At 46.5% G+C, this 20,990-nt stretch overlaps 1 protein-coding gene across 2 annotated transcripts in view; it reads left to right on the plus strand.

The window, feature by feature from the left end:
* The window catches only part of P2RX4 (purinergic receptor P2X 4), a 122,653-nt gene that overhangs the window by 65,976 nt on the left and 35,687 nt on the right, over nt 1–20,990 (plus strand). For both annotated transcript variants that reach the window (XM_069755360.1, XM_069755370.1), the window contains one exon: nt 14,899–15,040. In XM_069755360.1, coding sequence (XP_069611461.1) covers nt 14,899–15,040 — 142 coding nt within the window. The remainder of the gene's footprint in view (nt 1–14,898; nt 15,041–20,990) is intronic.

The raw sequence follows: 20,990 nt of genomic DNA on the forward strand, positions 1-20,990 counted from the left end.
AGTCCTCCTGACACTTCAATATTGATCAGTCCTCCTGACACTTCTATATTGATCAGTCCTCCTGACACTTCTATATTGATCTGTCCTCCTGACACTTCAATATTGATCAGTCCTCCTGACACTTCTATATTGATCAGTCCTCCTGACACTTCTATATTGATCAGTCCTCCTGACACTTCTATATTGATCAGTCCTCCTGACACTTCTATATTGATCAGTCCTCCTGACACTTCTATATTGATCAGTCCTCCTGACACTTCTATATTGATCAGTCCTCCTGATACTTCTATATTGATCAGTCCTCCTGATACCTCTATATTGATCAGTCCTCCTGACACTTCTATATTGATCAGTCCTCCTGACACTTCTATATTGATCAGTCCTCCTGCTTAGACATATGGCATAGAAATCCCGCGTCTCTGATTGGTCGAGGCCGCCAGGCCTCGACCAATCAGCAACGGGCACAGCGATGATGATGTCATAAAGGACGTAGACATCTCACGTTTCTGATTCAGCGACGGGCACAGTATCGACATAGATGTCATAATGGTTGCCATGGCGACGATGATGTCATAGGTTGCCTCGAACAATCAGCGACGGGCACAGTCTGCCGCGAATTCTGGAATCCTCATTGTCCATATACTACGGGGACATGCATATTCTAGAATACCCGATGCGTTAGAATCGGGCCACAATCTAGTATATATATAATTGTCTAAGGGTTTTTCCGTCTGTCTGTCTGTCTGTCCTGGAAATCCCGGCCTCGACCAATCAGAGACCGGCACAGCATCGACGTAGAAATCCCGCGGCCTGGCGGCCTCGACCAATCAGCAACGGGCACAGCGACGATGATGTCATAAAGGACGTAGACATCCCGCGTCTCTGATTGGTCGAGGCCTGGCGGCCTCGACCAATCAGCGACGGGCACAGCGACAATGATGTCATAATGGTTGCCATGGCGATGATTATGTCATAAAGGTTGCCTCGACCAATCAGTGACGGGCACAGTCTGCCGCGAATTCTGGAATCATCATTGTCCATATACTACGGGGACATGCATATTCGTACGTACGTACGTACGTACACACACACACACACACACACACACACACACACACACACACACACATACACAGACACTTGTCTAAGGGGTACTTCCGTCTCTGTCCTTCTGTCACGGATATTCATTGGTCGTGGCCTCTGTCTATCATGGAAATCCAAGTCGCTGATTAGTCGCCGCAAAACAGCCACGACCAATCAGCGATGGGCACACTCCGGAAGAAAATGGCCGCTCTATACTCCCCGCAGTCAGTGTCCCCGGCACTCCGCTGCTTACTCCCCGCAGTCAGTGTCCCCGGAGCCCGCTCCATACTCCCCTCTGGTCACCGCTAACACAGGGTTAATGCCGGCGGTAACGCACTCCGTTACCGCTGCTATTAACCCTGTGTGTCTCCAACCTTTTACTATTGATGCTGCCTATGCGGCATCAATAGTAAAAGAAAGTAATGTTACAAATAGTACAAAAACAAAAAACCTGCTATACTCACCCTCCGTTGTCCGCTGAGCCGCTCGTGCCTGCCGCCATCTTCCTTTCCCAGCGATGCTTTGCGAAATTACCCATGAGACCTAGCGGTCTCGCGAGACCGCTAAGTCATATGGGTAATTTCGCGAAGCATCCTGGGAACGCAAGATGGCGGCAGCCGCGCGCCCATCTGCACAGCGCCGTTGGATCCCAGAAAGCGGAGAGATGGGACGTTGAGGAGCAGCGACCAGAATGGTGAGTATGTTCAACTACAAGGGGCCCTCGGATCGTTAGGTGAGTATGTTTATTTTTTATTTTTTAAACCTGTTGATATATGTGGCTCGGTAATATAGTACATCACTGGGCAATATCCTACGTGGCTCTGTGCTGTATACTACGTCACTGGGCAATATACTACGTCGCTGGGCAATATACTACATCGCTGGGCAATATACTACATCGCTGGGCAATATACTACGTCGCTAGGCAATATACTACGTCGCTGGACAATATACTACGTGGACATGCATAATATAATAATATATATACACACACACACACACGAACATATATACATATATATATACACACACACACACACACACACACACACACACACACACACACACACACACACACACACACACACACACACACACACACACACACACACACACACACACACACACACACACACATATATATATATATATATATATATATATATATATATATATACACCACACACACCACACACACACACACTAGATGGTGGCCCGATTCTAACGCATCGGGTATTGTAGAGTATAGCCCCTACCCTGGATCTGCCCCCATCCACCTTCCCTACAGCTCCTACCCAACATCCCCACAGTCCCTATCCCTATTGCCTTTATACACTTGCTTTGGCAAAACTGATGTGTATTTGGTCCTGCCAATAAAGCTTCTTTGAATCTTGTATGTATGTATGTATATAAAACTAAATAGCAAAGCCACTAGAGACTCAAGGTCTACAAAAATTCAATTTTCAACAGCAGAAAAAAAAGGCAGCAACACTTACCTGCCCAGATCTTGGAACAAATGCACTGAAGGGTGCAGCCAGCCCATAAAGCAAGATGTTAGCCACACAGGTGCAAAATACCAGATCAACAGCCACTCTCCACATACCCACTCCTGGAGGGGGTGACTGCCCAGTATGCAATTGCACAATAAAGGCCCACATAGGACGTTGTTCACACAATGGTACTGCATAGTGTCTGGTTCAGTGCATTTGTTCCAAGATCTGGGCATGTATGTATATAGCAGCCACATAGTATATAGTATATCTAATATATAAAGCTGAATGTGTGTGTGTATGTATGTGTGTGTGTGTATATGTATGTCCGGGATTGGCATCTGCACCGTCGCAGCTACAGCCACAAAATTTTGCACAGTCACACGTCTGGACCCCGAGAGCGTCATAGGCTATGTTGTGAGGCGAAATTTTAACCCCGCGCGTTCCAATTCACCAAACAATTTTGCCCCTATCTACATAATGGGGAAAAAAGTGAAAGGAAAAGTGTTGGAGGCAAATTGACAGCTGCCAGATGTGAACAAGGGGGACTTAAAGAATGAGAGCGATGGCGCCAGAGAGTATATACCGTACAGTTGCTAAGGTGGGGCCCCGACATGGGATACTCACCACACACGGGGATATGAACACACACACAAAATGCGCCACACACTACCACGTGCTTGAACACATATTACCCTCAGCACACATTTCACCACAAATACACCAACCTCGCCACATAAAAGTCAAAACACAAAAGTCGCCACTCAAAACTCACCACGCGCAGAACTCGCCGCATGCAAAAACTAGGCTCTTGCAAAACTCGTCACAAGTGCAAAACTCACCTCATGGAAAACTCGCCACACGCAAAACTTGCACACACGGAAAAATTGCCACATGCACAAAAGTTGCAACACATGCAAAAGTTGCCTCACACAAAACTTGCACATACTCAAAACGCAACACACATAAAACTCGCCACGCGCAAAACTCGCCATGCGCAAAACTTGCTGCACACAACTTGCTACACATGTCACATGCAACTCGACACACAAAAAGTTGCTACACGCATGTTGCCACACAAAACTCATCTCACAAAAGTCGCTACATGCATGTCGCCACACGCAACTCAACAAACATAACTTGACAAACGAAACTCGTCCTAAAACACACACAAGTCTGGTATTATCCTTCAAAAATAAAAATCTGATTAATAAGCAGACAAACTACAAGAGCAACAAATGTACCATATAGGAAATACGGCAGCTGTCAGTCACATGACCTGTCTATTATGTGTATGTGTGAGCTAATATATACTGCCAGGGGGAGAGCTTCCTGTTGGCTGGGGATTTATCAGGCTGCCAATTTAGCTTACAAATACTGAGGTAAAAATACTGAGCAAATAACGTGTGAACGAGGTCGAATACAGGAGGAGATGACACACAGGTATATACTATATATAGGGGAGATGACACACATATATATACTATATACAGGAGGAGATGACATACAGGTATATACTATATACAGGAGCAGGTGACCTACAGGTATATACTATATACAGGAGGAGATGACACACAGATATATACTATATACAGGGGAGATGACACACAGGTATATACTATATACAGGAGGAGATGACATACAGGTATATACTATATATAGAAGGAGATGACATTCAGGTATATACTATATATAGGGGAGATGACACACAGCAGGCATATACTATATACAGGGGAGATGACATACAGGTATATACTATATACAGGAGATGACATACAGATGTATGCTATATATATAAGGGAGATGAAAAACATGTATATACTGAGGTGATGAGGTGAAAATGAGGTGTGAGTGCAAAATGAGAGGAGTGAGGAAAAATAGTGGAGTGATCAGAAAATGACAGATGTGAGGTTGAAATGACAAGTGTTAGGGGGGAATGAGAGGTGTGAGGGAGAAAATGAGAGATGTGATTGGGAAAATGAGAGGCGTGATGGGAAAATAAGAGAGGTGAGGTGCTATAACTAACCACAGATATTTACTAGTGTATATGTGTGTATATATATATATCTAATATATAAAGCTGAATGTGTGTATGTCCGGGATTGCCATCTGCACTGTCGCGGCTACAGCCACAAACTTTTGCACAGTCACACGTCTGGACCCCGAGAGCGTCATAGGCTATGATGTGAGGTGAAATGTTAACCCTGCGCGTTCCAATTCACCAAACAATTTTGCCCCTATTTACATAATGGGGAAAAAAGTGAAAGGAAAAGTGTTGGAGGTTAATTGACAGCTACCAGATGTGAACAAGGGGGACTTAAAGAATGAGAGCGATGGCGCCAAAGAGTATATACCGTACAGTTGCTAAGGTGGGGCCCCGACATGGGATACTCACCACACACGGGGATATGAACACACACACACAATGCGCCACACACTACCATGTGCTTGAACACATATACCACCCTCAGCGCACCTTTCACCACACATACACCAACCTTGCCACATAAAAGTCGAAACACAAAAGTCGCGGCGCAAAACTCGCCACACGTGCAAAACTCACCTTATGGAAAACTCTCCACACGCGGAAAAATTGCCACATGCAAAAGTTGCCTCACACATCTTGCACATACTCAAAACGCACCACACATAAACCTCGACACGCGCAAAACTCGCCATGCGCAAAACTTGCTGCACACAACTTGCTACACTAACCTGTCACATGCAACTCGACACAAAAAGTTGCTACACGCATGTCGCCACACGCAACTCAACACACACAACTTGACACATGAAACTCGCCCTAAAACACACACAAGTCTGATATTATCCTTCAAAAATAAAAATCTGATTAATAAGCAGACAAACTACAAGAGCAACAACTGTACCATATAGGAAATACAGCAGCTGTCAGTCACATGACCTGTCTATTATGTGTATGTGTGAGCTAATATATACTGTCAGGGGGGAGGGCTTCCTGTTGGCTGGGGATTTATCAGGCTGCCAATTTAGCTTACAAATACTGAGGTAAAAATACTGGCCAAATAACGTGTGAACGCGGTCTAATACAGGAGGAGATGACACACAGATATATACTATATACAGGGGAGATGACACACACACACATATACTATATACAGGGGAGATGACACACAGGTATATACTATATACAGGAGGAGATGACATACAGGTACATACTATATGCAGGAGGAGATGACATACAGGTATATACTATATACAGGGGAGATGACACACAGGTATATACTATATACAGGAGGAGATGACACACGTATATACTATATATAGGAGGAGATGACATGCAGGTGTATACTATATAAAAGAGGAGATGACACAGGTATATAGAGGAGGAGATGACATACAGCAGGTATACTATATACAGGGGAGATGACTTACAGGTATATGCTATATACAGGAGATGACATACAGGTGTATACTATATATAAGGGAGATGACAAACATGTATATACTGAGGGGAAAATGAGGTGTGAGTGCAAAATGAGAGGAGTGAGGGAAAATAGTGGAGTGATCTGAAAATGACAAACGTGAGGTTGAAATGACAAGTGTTAGGGGGGAATGAGAGGAGTGAGGGGGAAAATGAGGCGAGATGGGAATATATATATATATATATATATATATATATATATATATATATATATATATATATATATATATATATATATATATATATATATATATATATATATATATATATATATATATATATATATATATATATATATATATATATATATATATATATTTGTGGCCCGATTCTAACGCATCGGGTATTCTAGAATATGCATGTCCACGTAGTATATTGCCCAGCCACATAGTATATTGCAGAGCGACGGAGTATACAGCCCAGAGCCACGTAGTATACAGACTTAAAATAAAAAATAAACATATACTCACCCTCCGAAAGCCCGTTGAAGTCCTGGCCCTGTGTGCGGTGCACGTGGCGGATTCTGGTCCCAGGGTTGGTATGGGTGCAGGACTTGTGATGACGTCGCGGTCACATGACCGTGATGTCATGGCAGGTCCTTCTCGCATACCATCCTTGCCATCGGAACCTGCCGCTTGCATTGAGCGGTCACCGGAGCGTCGCGAGGAGCGGGAAAGGCGACGGAAGGCGAGTATAGGAATATCTATGGAGGATATCCACTAAGTTAAAACATAACCTTTAGTCAATATGAATAAAAACTCGGATCCTAACAAAACACATACATGAACAATACAAAAGTGCTCAAGTGAACCAGTGCTCGAGGTAAAAGTTTGGATCAGTCTTACCAATTCAGACGGACATATGGAAAATATCCCTCAAAGTCCATGAGGGTGGTGGTTCCAGATGCTAAGGGCCAAGGGTAGGGAAAGGTACACTACCACTGTCTTCCCTGTGAACCCTTAAGAGAACTCCTGTCCTGACAAGGACAGGCCCCAAGTGAGCCCTGCTTTGGGAATCCACCAACCAAAGTGTAACCCTAAATGTCTCTCTTCTCCCTACACGTTTCAACTCCGATGGGGGAGAGCATCATCAGGGAAGTTATATGATCAGAAGAGGTACCAATGGGTCCCCTCAGTAGTCCTAAACAGGACAGTCCAAAAAGGTCCATACAAGTCCGTATCAGTCCGTATCAAATGGGTCCCGCAGTGGCTGGGAAGTCCCAGAAAGCTCAAAGATGCTGGCTGTGTCTGCAGCTTAGGTAAGTCCTGACCCGCTGACCGAAAGGCCCCCCTTATAAAGGTACTCACTATGCAGCTGAAGTGAATCACCCCCTAAGTGGATATCCTCCATAGCTATTCCTATATTTTTCCTGAGGGTACAGACGAGGCTAGTTCCTGTATAGGCCTTAGCTATTTTTGGAAGGTGAGTATATAATGATTTTTTATTATTTTTAGCATTAGATCTTTTTACTATTGATGCTGCATAGGCAGCATCAACAGTAAAAATTTGGTCACACAGGGTTAATAGCAGCGTTAATGGAGTGCATTACACCGTGGCATAACGCGGTCCGTTAGCTCTGCCATTAACCCTATGTGAGTGCTGACTGGAGGGGATAATGGAGCCAGCACTGACCGCGGGGAGGAAGGAGCGTGTCTCTCTCTCTCTCTCTCTCTCTCTCTCTCTCCCTCTCTCCCTCTCTCCCTCTCTCCCTCTCTCCCTCTCTCCCTCTCTCCCTCTCTCCCTCTCTCCCTCTCTCCCTCTCTCCCTCTCTCCCTCTCTCCCTCTCTCCCTCTCTCCCTCTCTCCCTCTCTCCCTCTCTCCCTCTCTCCCTCTCTCCCTCTCTCCCTCTCTCCCTCTCTCTCTCTCTCTCCCTCTCTCTTCCTCTCTCTCCCTCTCTCCCTCTCTCCCTCTCTCCCTCTCTCCCTCTCTCCCTCTCTCCCTCTCTCCCTCTCTCCCTCTCTCCCTCTCTCCCTCTCTCCCTCTCTCCCTCTCTCCCTCTCCTCCGTCCCTGAACAGAAAAGCTGGTGTTACACATTTCAAATCGCTACAGCGCACAAGCGACAAGATGACGATAGGCGTCCACGCCCCTAAGACCTATGTCATCACTCTGCCCACGCTCCTTCATTGGCTGAAAAAATGGCGCCAAGCGCGTCATACGAAACGCAACTTTGGTGCGAAAGTCGCGTACCGCATGGCCGACCCCACACAGGGGTCGGGTTTCATGGAACCCGACTTTGCCAAAAGTCGGCGACTTTTGAAAATGAACGATCCGTTTCGCTCAACCCTAGCCGTGACCAATCAGCGAGTTGAATTTCCATGACACAGAGGCCGCGACCAATGAATATCCGGGACGGACGGACAGACAGACGGAAGTACCTCTTAGACAATCATGTAGTGTAATATGTGTGTGTGTGTATATATATATATATGTGTGTATATATATATATATATATATATATATATATATATATATATATATAATATATATAATTTTATTAAATTTTTTGTCAAAATTAGTGAAATTAGTGAAGCCATATCACAGAATATAAGAACAGAAATAATGTAGGATGTAAAGAAACTAACCAATTATTTAACATTAATGTCATATTGTATATAGATAGTTCGACATAGCTAAAAAGGACTAACCAATATTAGGTCATATAGATATGTGGGGGTCTTGTTTGTGGGTCATAGGGAGCAGTGGCTCTGGCGATTTCAAGGAATGCATGTATGAAGTGTGTAATAGCACGATGCAGCTGCTAAAAGTACTATCATTTACTTTACATAGCAACTTTTCTCCTTTGCCTCATTGGGGGACACAGACCGTGGGTGTATGCTGCTGCCACTAGGAGGCTGACACTAAGTGATGCAAGAAAAGTGATTTCCTCCCCTGCAGTATACACCTTCCTGCTGGCTCTCGGCTAACCAGTTCTTGCTTAGTGTCTGTAGGAGGCACACGGACGGGTCTGCTATTCAGACCCAGAACTCTTAATTTTTATCTTTTTACCTTTTACAACGGACGAATGGGGCGACTGATCCTTTCAAGGCTCCGATCTCCCCGAACCATCAACAGGTGAGCACGGGAGTGTTACCTCTCCGTATCCTCTCCTGCGACGTCGGATGCCACTGCCTGAGCTGATTCTAGGGGCGACGGGCCCCTTCAAGGGCACCGATTTTCCCCCCCCCCCTCTCTTATCAGACGAGCACTGGAGTGTCACCTCCACGTATCCTCTTCTGCAGCCAGGCCTTTTTGCCGGACATTTCGCCCTGCCCACCAGGTTTTACCTCGGCTGTTCAGAGGCACTCTCCAGCGTGGCGTCCGAGCAGCCCCCACTGCACCACCACGAAAAGCGGATGGTACAAGGAGGCAGACGGTTCCTCCCCACCTCCAAAATGGACGATGGAGTGAGGACTTTTTCTTATCCCTGCACCGTCCAAACAGCAGCGACAGCAGAGGATCCCTTCTTAATGACCTGCTGAACAGAGCTGCATACTCTGCCTTGCGGCAGATTCCTAGGTAAGTGCTGGGATTCGAGCGGCTGGAGGGCTCTGCGCAACCCGCTTTTTCCTTTTTTGCAAGCGACGGGTCTTTTCCCCTGCTTTCTCGCTTGGCGCCGGCACCAAAAATGTATCCCCCGCCTTCGTGTAGGCTGCAACCCGGAGTCTCCGCCCATGCTAGGTCGCGTGTTAAGGCTCCACCCCCCAATTCAGGCACTTCTCATTCAGAGCAAGAACACGCCATATTCTCGGCGGCCATGTTCATCCTACTGCCGCTTCCGGACACGAGCTGTGTACATCCGGAAGTGGCTGCTGCATCGGTCCCGGCGGTGTTTTTCAGCTCCGCAGAGTCTAATCCAACGCTGACGGGGGATTCGGGAACCGGGTAGGGAGACGCTTCTCCTTTCCCCACAACCCCCTCTGGCAGCAGAGGTGGATAATGGATTAAAAAACTGTGTCCGTAAAGCTAGTCTTAAAGGCACACAACCAGCATACAGGCTATGTCCAGTATTCCCCGGTCCTAGAGCTAGTCTTAAAGGCTCCCGACCAGCAACCCCTGGTCTTAAGTGTACATTACCAGCATTCCCTGGTCTTAAATATACATCACCAGTATGGTCTGAAAGGCTCATATCCAGCCCGAAGCCGGTCAGAGTATTTAGTTCAAATGAGCGCAGGAGCCTGCCGCTGCCGCTGATCCCAGTCTTTTTTCCCAGAATACCTAGTTCCTCTGAGTGGGCTTCGTCACTGCCGCAATCCATGGCTTCTCTGACCAAGAGATTGTACCCCTATTTGAACCCACTGTGGTTCGGAGTGCTCGCAGGACCAATATAGATGGATCCTCTCCTTTACGGGGGCCATCGGACGTACAGGCGCTAGAAAACGGGACCTTCGCTTCTTGATTTCCCTCACCAATGATTTGCTGAGAACTAGAATCCGCATCTGAATCAGATATGACCTTGGATCTGGACTCTCAAAAGCCTCAGCAAAAGCTGGATTCGCCTAATTTGGCCATCAACCAATCTCTGTTGATTGACAAGGACTATGTTTCTGCTCCAGATCACGCAGGTATTCTCCAAACGGAGATAAACTCCCTAGTAGTGCATTTGCCTTTTTTCCTGGACAGCGAGCATCCGGATAAGCGATTCACTGGCGAGCACCATAATAGCGCAGTGGAAAACACTGGTGTTTATACAGCATGGGAGTCCAGGGTTCCAGCCTTACTATGAGCAATTGCAAGTGGTCTTGCTCTAGAAACAGAAGCCTCTTCAAGTGACACCAAATGCCATGCCTGGTTTAATTGTTTTTAAGGGCGACGGGTCCTTCAGAGGACTCCGATCTCCTCACACCATCATCAAATGAGCACATGGAGCGTCGCCTCCATGTATACTCTGGGCGACGGGTCCTTCAAAGGACACCAATCCCCTGTCATCATCATGAAATGAGCACATGCAGTGTCGTTTACACTTGTACTCTGGGCAACGGGTTCTTCAAAGGACACCAATCTCCTCACACCATCATCAAATGAGCACATGGAGTGTCGCCTCCACGTATACTCTTCTACAGCTGGGCCTAATGCCAACCCAGTCCTCCCGGGGACTTGAACTCCGTGGATGTACAGATGCCCTCCTTTTGACGTCCGAGCAGTATCCCTCTGCATCGCCACTATTTAACGGACTATGCATGGTGGTGGACGATTCCTCTCCACCTCCCTGTTAGGAGGTTGGTGGATTGAGAGTTCATCCTTTTTATCTCTGCACGTTCAATGACGGCAGCAACTCAGGAGATGGTTTGTTTCCTCACCTGGCGGATGCAGCCGTGCACTTTGCTACCTGGCAGCTTAACTTCTGTGGTATACCTACCAGTATCCCTGCCCGATGGATCATGTTTTAAAAATACCATGGACTGTCAGACAATGACTCGTTCTGTCTTGTGGCATCGAGTTCAGCGCTTTTCCTTTCCTTAGCCCGCACGGGTTGCCAGACCAATGGTCTACTGGCCGGAGACCTTAGCTACCTTGCTTCACAATAACAGAAAAAAAAAAAACTTGGAGTAGTGTCCGCAACACATAAGAGTGTCCTATGTAAATGTGCTATACACCCCACCACAGGGTGTTTAGTCTGTGTTGCTTTTGTTCCTGATGGTTCCAGTGTTGGTCTATATTTGATTCAGATTAGTTCTCTCTCTTTCCGGAGACAGTACAGCTGGCCAATCAAATCTCGTGAGCGGGAGGCTTTGTGGTGCACGCCTCTTTCAATGCGGCTATTTGCGCGGCGCTGTTTGCAGCGAATGCCATTTCATTCAGAAGGGCTTTATGGATCAGAGAACTGAGGCATACTCGCTTATTCGGTGAATAGTTGGGGGTGTTCTCTACGTACGAACAATGGATCGCAAGTGTCCTTTAGATCCAACCAACAGCGGAAGGGTTGTCTAGGACAGTCTAGATCTAAGGGATCATGGTTCCAAAAGAGGACCAAAAAGTAAGACCGATCCTGGACCTCTAACTTATAACAAGCTTCAAAAAGGTCCTCCTTCTTGGATGGAGTTCCTCCACTCGGCCATCACTTAAGTGGGAAAAGGTGGTGTTTTTTTTCTGGCATCCATCGACATTCGGGATGCTTACCTTCACAAGTCACGACCTTACCTTTCGGCTTTGCTACTGCTCCCAGAGTGTTCGCCATTATCATGGTGGCGGTCATGTCCCTCTGGCAATCTGGGTGCGTGGCTGTCCTCCCCTATCTGGTCGACTTCCAGCCATTCTTCCAGGATTACGCTGAGCCCGTCTATATACCCTTCCTCACCTGGGCTGGCGGATAGACTTAGACAGGTCTTCCTCGTTTCCAGTCCTGCGTCTATCCTTATTAAGGATGGTCCTGGACACCCCCAGAGGGTTGGAATCCTCCCTTGAGATAAGGCCGTGGTCCTTCAACAGGGAGCCCCCCGCACTTGGTCACTCATCCCCTCATTTTGGGCCGGAATGGCCATCCGGCAATTCTGGCAAATGCCAGAACGGCCTGTCTGGTCGTGGGCTATCTCTTCTGCTACGTCTTTAAAAGAAAGGGTTTCTCAAGACAGGGCTGATTTTCAGCCCCTATTCCTTCCGATTTGCTATGAGGATCCTTGGGTGGGATAATGGCAATGGAGGCAGTTCCCTTCGCTCGCTTGTTTTTTTTCTGCAGGTCAAACAGGTTTCCAGAGGGTAATCTCTGAGCATCTTTCTCGTCCGGGGGAGATCCCTTCTCCCGGTTCAATGGTTGCTAGTGACTACAGAGCGTCACCACACTGCTCAAGGCCTCTGGTTATCTCGGGAATCCAGCCTCCCGATCTCTTTTTCCTTGGGATCCCAACGGTACCTCTACTCTTAGGGTACCGTCACACAGTGGCATTTTGATCGCTACAACGGCACGATCCGTGACGCTCCAGCATCATAACAATATCGCTCCAGCGTCGTAGACTGCTGTCACACTTTGCAATGTACGACGCTGGAGCGATAATTTCATGACGTATGTGCGATGTAGAAGCTGTTGGTTACTATGCGCACATCGTATACAATATCGTGCACACCTTTGTTACACCATGCGATCATGCCGCCACAGCGGGACACTAGACGACGAAAGAAAGTTTCAAAAGATCTGCTACGACGTACGATTCTCAGCGGGGTCCCTGATCGCAGGAGCGTGTCAGACACAGCGAGATCGCTGGAACGTCATGGATATATCGCTGGAACGTCACAAATCGTGCTGTCGTAGCGATCAAAATGCCACTGTGTGACGGTACCCTTACAGCAGGCCCAATGCCCTCTGGCAGGTCTCCCCATCCAAATTCAGTTGGATATTATCACAGCTGCGCAATACCTTTATTATCTAGCAGGTACCCGCGGTCAGGCACCTTGACTACATTCCTCACACTCTCATGGGCCGAGATCTATCACTCCGTGATCTCGGCATTACTCATCCCAGGAGTAGAGCTCTTGGCGGCAGTTTTTTTTTTTTTTCCTTGGCCGCCAGGGTCTCGCCTCAAGTGAGTGGGAACTGCATCCGGAAGTCTTCCAACATATCTGCCTTCACTGGAGCACTCCAGATGTATATCGGATGGCGTCCAGACTGTACGCCAATGCACTTGAGTTCATGGTCCGGACTCGAGACCCAAAAGCCATCACAGTGCATACTCTGGTTCTTATGGGATACCGGCTCCATCTCGCCTCTTCCACTAGCTCCGAGGGTCTTTAGGGAGCAGGAAGGCCCCCCAGTGGTCCTGGGAGATCTGCACTGTCCAAGTCAATTCAGACGAGTCTTCGGAGCTGGCCACTCTGTTCCTTCAGATCTTTTTTCCTTATTACCATCAAGGCAAGGTTGTCCTCAGGCCATCCCCGTCCCTTGTTACCAAGGTGGTATCATACTTCCCCTGTTAGGAGGGCATCGTTCTTCTCTCTTCTCTTTTGGCTCCAGTCCACCAAACGGAATGGGTTCCCCATACTCTAGACAATGTGAGAGTGCTGAGTAGGTACGTGCTGAGGACGGCGTCCTTCGAGAGGATGGACACCTTCATTTGGGCTTCTTGGTGCTTTTTTCAGGAAGGCCTTAGCCGTTTTTTCTTCGGCCATGTTAGTCTGGTGGATTCTTTACACATCCAGAAGTCCTTCTGTGTTAGATGTCAGCCTATTTTCACTCCACTCGATCAATCGAGGTTTCTTGGGTTCCAGACACCAGGCGTCAGCAAAGCACGTCTGTCAGCTTTGCGGGTTCGTCCAGTCCGCATGCACCCTTGAAGTACTATACTGCCCGGACTTCCGCAGACATGAGTCTGGGCAGGCGGACTCTGCAGGTCGCGGCGTCACACTTGTAAGCAGCAGTTACACAGGGCCTGATCTGATATTGTTCCCACCCAGGGACTGCTTTGGGACGTCCCACGGTCTATGTCCCCCAATGAGGCAAAGGAGAAATGGGGATTTTTGTGTACTCACAGTAAAAATCCTTTTCTCCGAGCCATTCATTGGGGGACACAGCTCCCACCCTGTTATTAGCTTGTGGTTGTTTTATAACATATATAATTTGACATGCTATACTCTCATATATGATTTGACATACTATACTCTCATATGTTATTGATCTCCTTCTGCTTTTGCACCGAACTAGTTAGCTCCTCCCCTGCAGTATACACCCTCCTGCTGGCTCTCAGCTAACTTTTTTTGTATCACTTAGTGTCAGCAGCATACACCCACGGTCTGTGTCCCCCAATGAATGGCTCGGAGAAAAGGATTTTACGGTGAGTACACAAAAATCACTATTTATTAAGCAGGTTGAAATGTTAGAAATATTGGATGAAAAAAATTAGTTGTGCTATCATTTTATTTTTATTTTTTTGTAGACGAAACATTTTGCAAAATATCAGTGCAGATTATCTGAAAACTTGCATTTACGATAGAGTGAAACATCCATTCTGTCCTATATTCCATCTGGGAAGAATGGTGCAGGAGGCCGGAGAATCTTTCCAGGAGATGGCTGTATTGGTATGTTCATTGGAGCATGTTGGCTTTGAAAACAATTATGCATATTTCCAGAAATGAACAAAAAAAGAACTCCAAAATACACACCGTTTAATATCCTTATAATTTCAAGTCTTTAAAGTCTTTTTTTTTTATTTTTATTAAAGGTGTAGTCCGAAATACAAATTAATTTTCATCCTAGTTGCCCATACTTTTCCAGCCATAATCTAATCTATTTTCTAATATTCTTTAAGTGAAAATTCCCTATCCTTCCCTAACTACAAATTCACAATATATTAGATATTTGAGTACAAACTATTTTAAACCAAGTTACCGCAAATTTTTGTACCATGAAAAATTACATTTTTTATAATTCTTTGATTAAAAAACACACTACAAAATCAACACGAATATGACATTTGGAATATATAGAACAAAGATGACACAATCTATCCCTGTTTCATTCCTTATCTCCTATCTTGCAGCGGAGGATGGCACCCTAGACCTGTGCAGATGGCGCACCCACTCATATATAGGTGCCATTTGAAAAAGCATGCCAGCATGAACACAGACACAACCAGTGGCACGCAGACTACCATGGTGACACCTAGTCTCTGCAATTGAATGGGCATTATCAAATGGCACAGATACATACAGATAAAATGCTGGACTAATAAGCTAACTATACAATTTTATGCTCTATAAACACAAAAAGGAGTAAACGAGAAACACTACCAAAGATAAAAGAAAGTTCCTTTATTAAATCCTCATACAAACATATATGAACTTACAATAAAAGGTCAATCAAGGAAACAGTGAGGAGGAAACATAGCCAGTACACTGAGAAGCAGCAGGTCAATAGTATGACATGGGAAAGCAGAGGCAAACCTATTACGGTGCAGACTGACATTCGCATTGAAATACCCAGTGACACCTGTATATTACTAAATAGTACCTGCACCCATGTGTTGCCCCAATGTCTAGCGCTATTACATAAAGTGCTTACCCATCATAAGTCCAGACCTGAAAAGCGACTCCCCGCAACCCATGGCGCGCTTTTCGCATGCTCGCTTTCTCAAGAAGAAATGAGTACTACACTTTGATTTTTCTTTATTGTTTGGGGAGAGTTACAAACCATAATATGATCTCGGCCCATAAAGATATAACGTGCTGTAGGATTTTTATATTTAATTTTATGCTCTATGTAATTGGGCTCAGTATTAGGTCGGGGGTCACACTTGCAAGTGCAATGCAAGAAACTCGTGCGAGTCTCTCACCTCAATACCCGGCACTGCCGGCGGCACTCGGGACCGGAGTGTGCAGCTGCATGTATTTCTGGTCCGAACCGCCGGTGGCAGTGCCGAGTATTGAGGCGAGACTCGCATTGCAGTTGCAAGTGGCACCTCGGCCTAATACTGAGCCCAAATTAAGTTAATGGAATATCATTGGTGAATACTTAAAAACTTAAAATCTTTATATAATTTTGAGCCCTTTTGCATTGTGGCTACATGTTCTTGGCTTGGGTGATTAAGGTTAAATTTAATATTGTTGCATTAAATCATTCTCTTCTCTCTATCGTTGTAATCCAGATACCGTTATGGTGCTATTATCATGCAAGAACAGGAGTTTTGGCCTTGCCTAAATTAGATTACATTGGCACCTTGTTTGTACATTATCTGATCTACGATAAGGGATTTCCCTAGATTTGATACCTACTCTGGTAATGGCTGTTGACTTGTCAACATTTGTTATTTGAAGGTAGCACAATCACTTCGTATATCAATTTTCTCTAGTCACCTTCCACGACGGCATATGGAGGTTGTCTCTTTGCCCTAATGGGGAACAGGAAACACAGAGAGGTTTAAAAGGACCTCCCACCTGCCAGTGTCTTTCCTGTTCCCCATGGGACAGTGAGAGGTCTCCATGTGCTGTAGTGGCCGGCGACTGCAGTACTTTGTACAGGCTTTGCCTGTTAAAGCCGGGCAGCTGATGGTCGCGCTCCGCCTCCTCCGTTGCTGCTCTCGTCATCCTGCTTGCAGGTGCCTCGGGACCCCCTCCCGGCCTTCCCGCGCCCCCACGAGGGCAAAGCAGGCCTGGGATCCCTCGCCGGGTTCCTCCATGACCTTCCCGGCGTTCTCCCCCTCCATTCGGTCGGCTCGGCGTTCCGGAAGTGACGTCAGCGGTCGTGCGCGTCACTTCTGGTTTTTCGTATCATCTGGAAGCCGGTACTTCCGGGTTCGCCGGCCGGCGTGTTGGGCTGATGGCGTCCCCTCACATGGATCCTGGAGGGGGAGGGGGAACATTTTGATTGCTGGAGGCAGGTGCGGACGGCGTTCTTAAACCCTGCTGAACCACCACTGAGGTAAGGCCATTTCCCCAGTATGGATGGTTCTTTGTGCCCAGCGCTACCCCTGCTACAGTGAGTGTATGCAGGGATAGGATCCGGGAGGTAGTACCTTTAGGGGGTTTAGTTGTCCTCACTCCTCTCTCCCTTTCTGTTTCAGGGAGAAAAGTCTGCCCCTAGAGCCGCTAATAAAAAGAAGTGCCCAGTCTGTTCTACTAAATTCTCTCTTAACTGGGATAAAAAGCTCTGCCAGCCATGTACTGACAGGATTGTAAAAGCCGAGCAACAATCTCTGCTGGATGAAATTCGCTCCCTCGTAAAACAGGAGGTGCAATCTTCGTTAGCAGCTTTTACTCCTCCACGTCCGCCACCGCCACCACATTCCCCAGCTAAAAAGAGAAAAATTCAGGTTGTTGAATCTGATTCCGATTCAGTCCTCTCTCATACTTCATCTGTGGGCTGGGAAGATCCAGTATCACCTAAAGCTGAGGTCAGGAAATACCTCTTTTCCTCTGATTACATTGAGGATCTAGTATCTGCTGTCCGTAATACTATGGGCCTAGAAGAGGAACCTGAACCACAATCCATACAGGATCAGATGTTTGGTGGGCTCAGATCGGAGAAGAGAGTGGGGTTCCCAGTGCACGCTAACATTGTTAGTATGTATGATTGATCAGGAATGGGAACAGCCTGAGAAACGCCTCAGTACCCCTTCAGAAATGAAGCATAGATTTCCTCTAGAGGGTGAAATTATCAAATTGGACATTCCAAAGGTTGATGTGCAGGTGGCTAGAGTCGCCAAAAGAACAGCACTCCCTTTTGAGAATTCTTCGCAATTAAAGGATCCTATGGACAGGAAGATTGAAAGTCTCCTAAAAAAAATCTTGGGAAACTTCTACATCTGTCCTTAAGGCTAACGTCGCTTCCACTTGTGTTGCCAGGGCCCTCTCCTGCTGGGTAGAAAAATTAGAGTCTCACATATCTCAAGGTACCTCAAGAGGCGAGATATTAGATTCACTCCCCATTCTGCATAAAGCTACTGGGTTTCTGGCTGACGCTTCCTTAGAATCTGTTAGAGTGGCCGCCAGATCTCTGGTGCTTTCCAACTCTGCCAGAAGAGCTCTCTGGCTTAAAATATGGAGCGGTGATATCACCTCTAAGGCCAAGTTGTGTGCCATACCCTTTAAGGGAGATTGTTTTCGGTCCAGCCTTAGATGACATTCTTGACAAGGCTACCGACAAGAAAAAGGCACTCCCGGAGCAAAAACAACCTAGGAAACGGTTTTTTCGTGCCCCACAGTCTCAGCCCTCTCAAGCAAGAAGGAAAGGCAAAACCAGCAGGTGGAGTTACGCAAAGGGTAGAGGGAAAAATATTTTTGTCCCACAGCAGCAGCAGCAGTCCCAACAGGACAAACAATGACTCCGACCCGGTGGGGGGGGAGACTCTCAAAATATGTGGGTCAGTGGGAAAATGTCACCAGTTCCCACTGGGTCCTCAATGTTATCAAGGAGGGCCTATTGATAGTTAATTTCTTCCCCCCCCCCCCTCAGGGTCTAAAAGTTACTACCCTTCCGACATCAAGAGATCACAGTTTGTTGACATTGGGTCTCAAAGATCTTGTGAAATCAAACGATCGGAACAGGCAAAAGGACATTATTCCCGGCTGCCTTTGGTACCCAAACCCTCAGGGGACGTACGTATTATTATAAACTTAAAAGGTCTGAATCAACATGTGAAATATCGCAAGTTCAAGATGGAGTCTGTAAAATCTGCAATTCCTCTGATAGGACATCACTCCTTTATGGCAACCATCGACCTAAAGGATGCATATTTTCACATTCCTATCCACCCGAGACACAGAAAATACCTCAGGTTTGCGATACAGGGGAGTCATCGAGTGGAGCACTATCAGTTTGGAGTCCTTCCCTTCGGCATTTCCTCAGCACCGAGGGTGTTCTCCAAAATCATGGCAGAGGCGGTGTCATTTATCCGGAAACAAGGTGTCTGTATAGTGCCCTATCTGGACGATCTCCTGATAGTAGCTCCCACCGAGATGACCCTGATATCCCATGTGTCAACCACTTTGGAGATATTGAGGTCTCTGGGTTGGATTTGGGTGTGGTTCTGGACTCGGCAAAACAGATGTCCTTTCTCCCAGACGATCACAGGCTACCATTAGTAGCAAAAATCAGAAGATTCAAAGAGATGAGATTTCCTACTCTTCGAGAAGGAATGTCTCTCTTAGGCTCCATGACAGCCTGCATACAATCGGTGGCTTGGGCTCAAGCTCTCTCAAGAATTCTCCAAACCCACATTCTAGACAAGTGGGATGGTCTACCTGGCACTCTAACAAAAAGGATCCACACACCCGGGCGAGTGAAAGCATCCTTAACATGGTGGATGAATTCCAGAAACCTCCTGAAGGGCGTGAGCTGGATTCAGCTTCCACTAACCACGATCAAGACAGATGCCAGCAAGAGGGGCTGGGGAGCCATAATAAACCATGTTCCTTACCAAGGTCTTTGGAACCAGTCGATCAGCGAGAAATCGTCAAATTTCAGCTCAAAGCTGTGGAAGAGGCCCTGTTGGCAGCAAGCCGTCAGATTTCTGGTCAACATGTCCAGATTTATTCAGACAATATGACCACGGTGGCTCACATCAAGCACCAGGGCAATACAAAATTCCTCAGTCTGAAAAACATCTCTGCTCTAATTTTTTATTGGGCCGAAAAACATTTACGGTCTCTGACGGCAATTCACCTAAAGGGGCTGCAAATATTCAGGCAGATTACCTGAGTCGCCAGGACATTCATCCTGGCGAATGGAGCCTGGATCTTCAAACGTTCGATATGTTAGTACAAAAGTGGGGTCTTCCAGATGTCGACCTCTTTGCCTCACCAGAACGCAAAAGTCGAAACCTTTTTTTCCTTGAACCCAAGAGGCAATCCCAGAGGAGTGGATGCCCTAGTCCAAGATTGGCATTTCCAGCTAGCCTACGCATTTCCACCAATCCCAATTCTTGCAAAGGTTCTACGGAAGATACGGATAGAAGGGACTCCGACTATCCTGATAGCTCCTTTTTGGCCCAAAAGAAGTTGGTTCAACTTGATCATCCAACTACAAGTGGATGGGCCGGTAATGTTACCACTAAAAAACAATCTCCTCTCTCACGGTCCCATTCTCCACGCAGACCCTCAGAAATGGAACTTAGCGGCGTGGTTACTGAAGCCCAGGTTTTGAAATCAAAAGGATTATCGGACCCTGTCATAGCTACTCTCCAAAAATCGAGAAAGCCAGTAACCAACTCAATCTACAACAAAATCTGGAAAAAGTTTTCATCGTTTTGTCTGCCTAACCTTCCAGACCCTCTCAAGCCAAATATACCTAACATATTAGATTTTTTACAAAAAGGCTTGGAGATGGGTCTTAGACCCAGTACTCTCAAAGTCCAGGTCTCTGCGCTTAGCTCTTTTTTTTAAATCAAGATCTAGCAGGTCATCGCTGGATCAAAAGGTTTTTAACATCAGCAACTAGGATGAATCCTAGAAAACAGATCATAGTTCCCCCATGGGATCTCAATGTGGTGCTCCAAGGTCTTACAGGCCCGCCTTTTGAACCTTTGTCCTCTTG

The sequence above is a fragment of the Ranitomeya imitator genome, chromosome 1 (assembly GCF_032444005.1).
Source record: "Ranitomeya imitator isolate aRanImi1 chromosome 1, aRanImi1.pri, whole genome shotgun sequence".
NCBI lineage: Eukaryota > Metazoa > Chordata > Amphibia > Anura > Dendrobatidae > Ranitomeya > Ranitomeya imitator.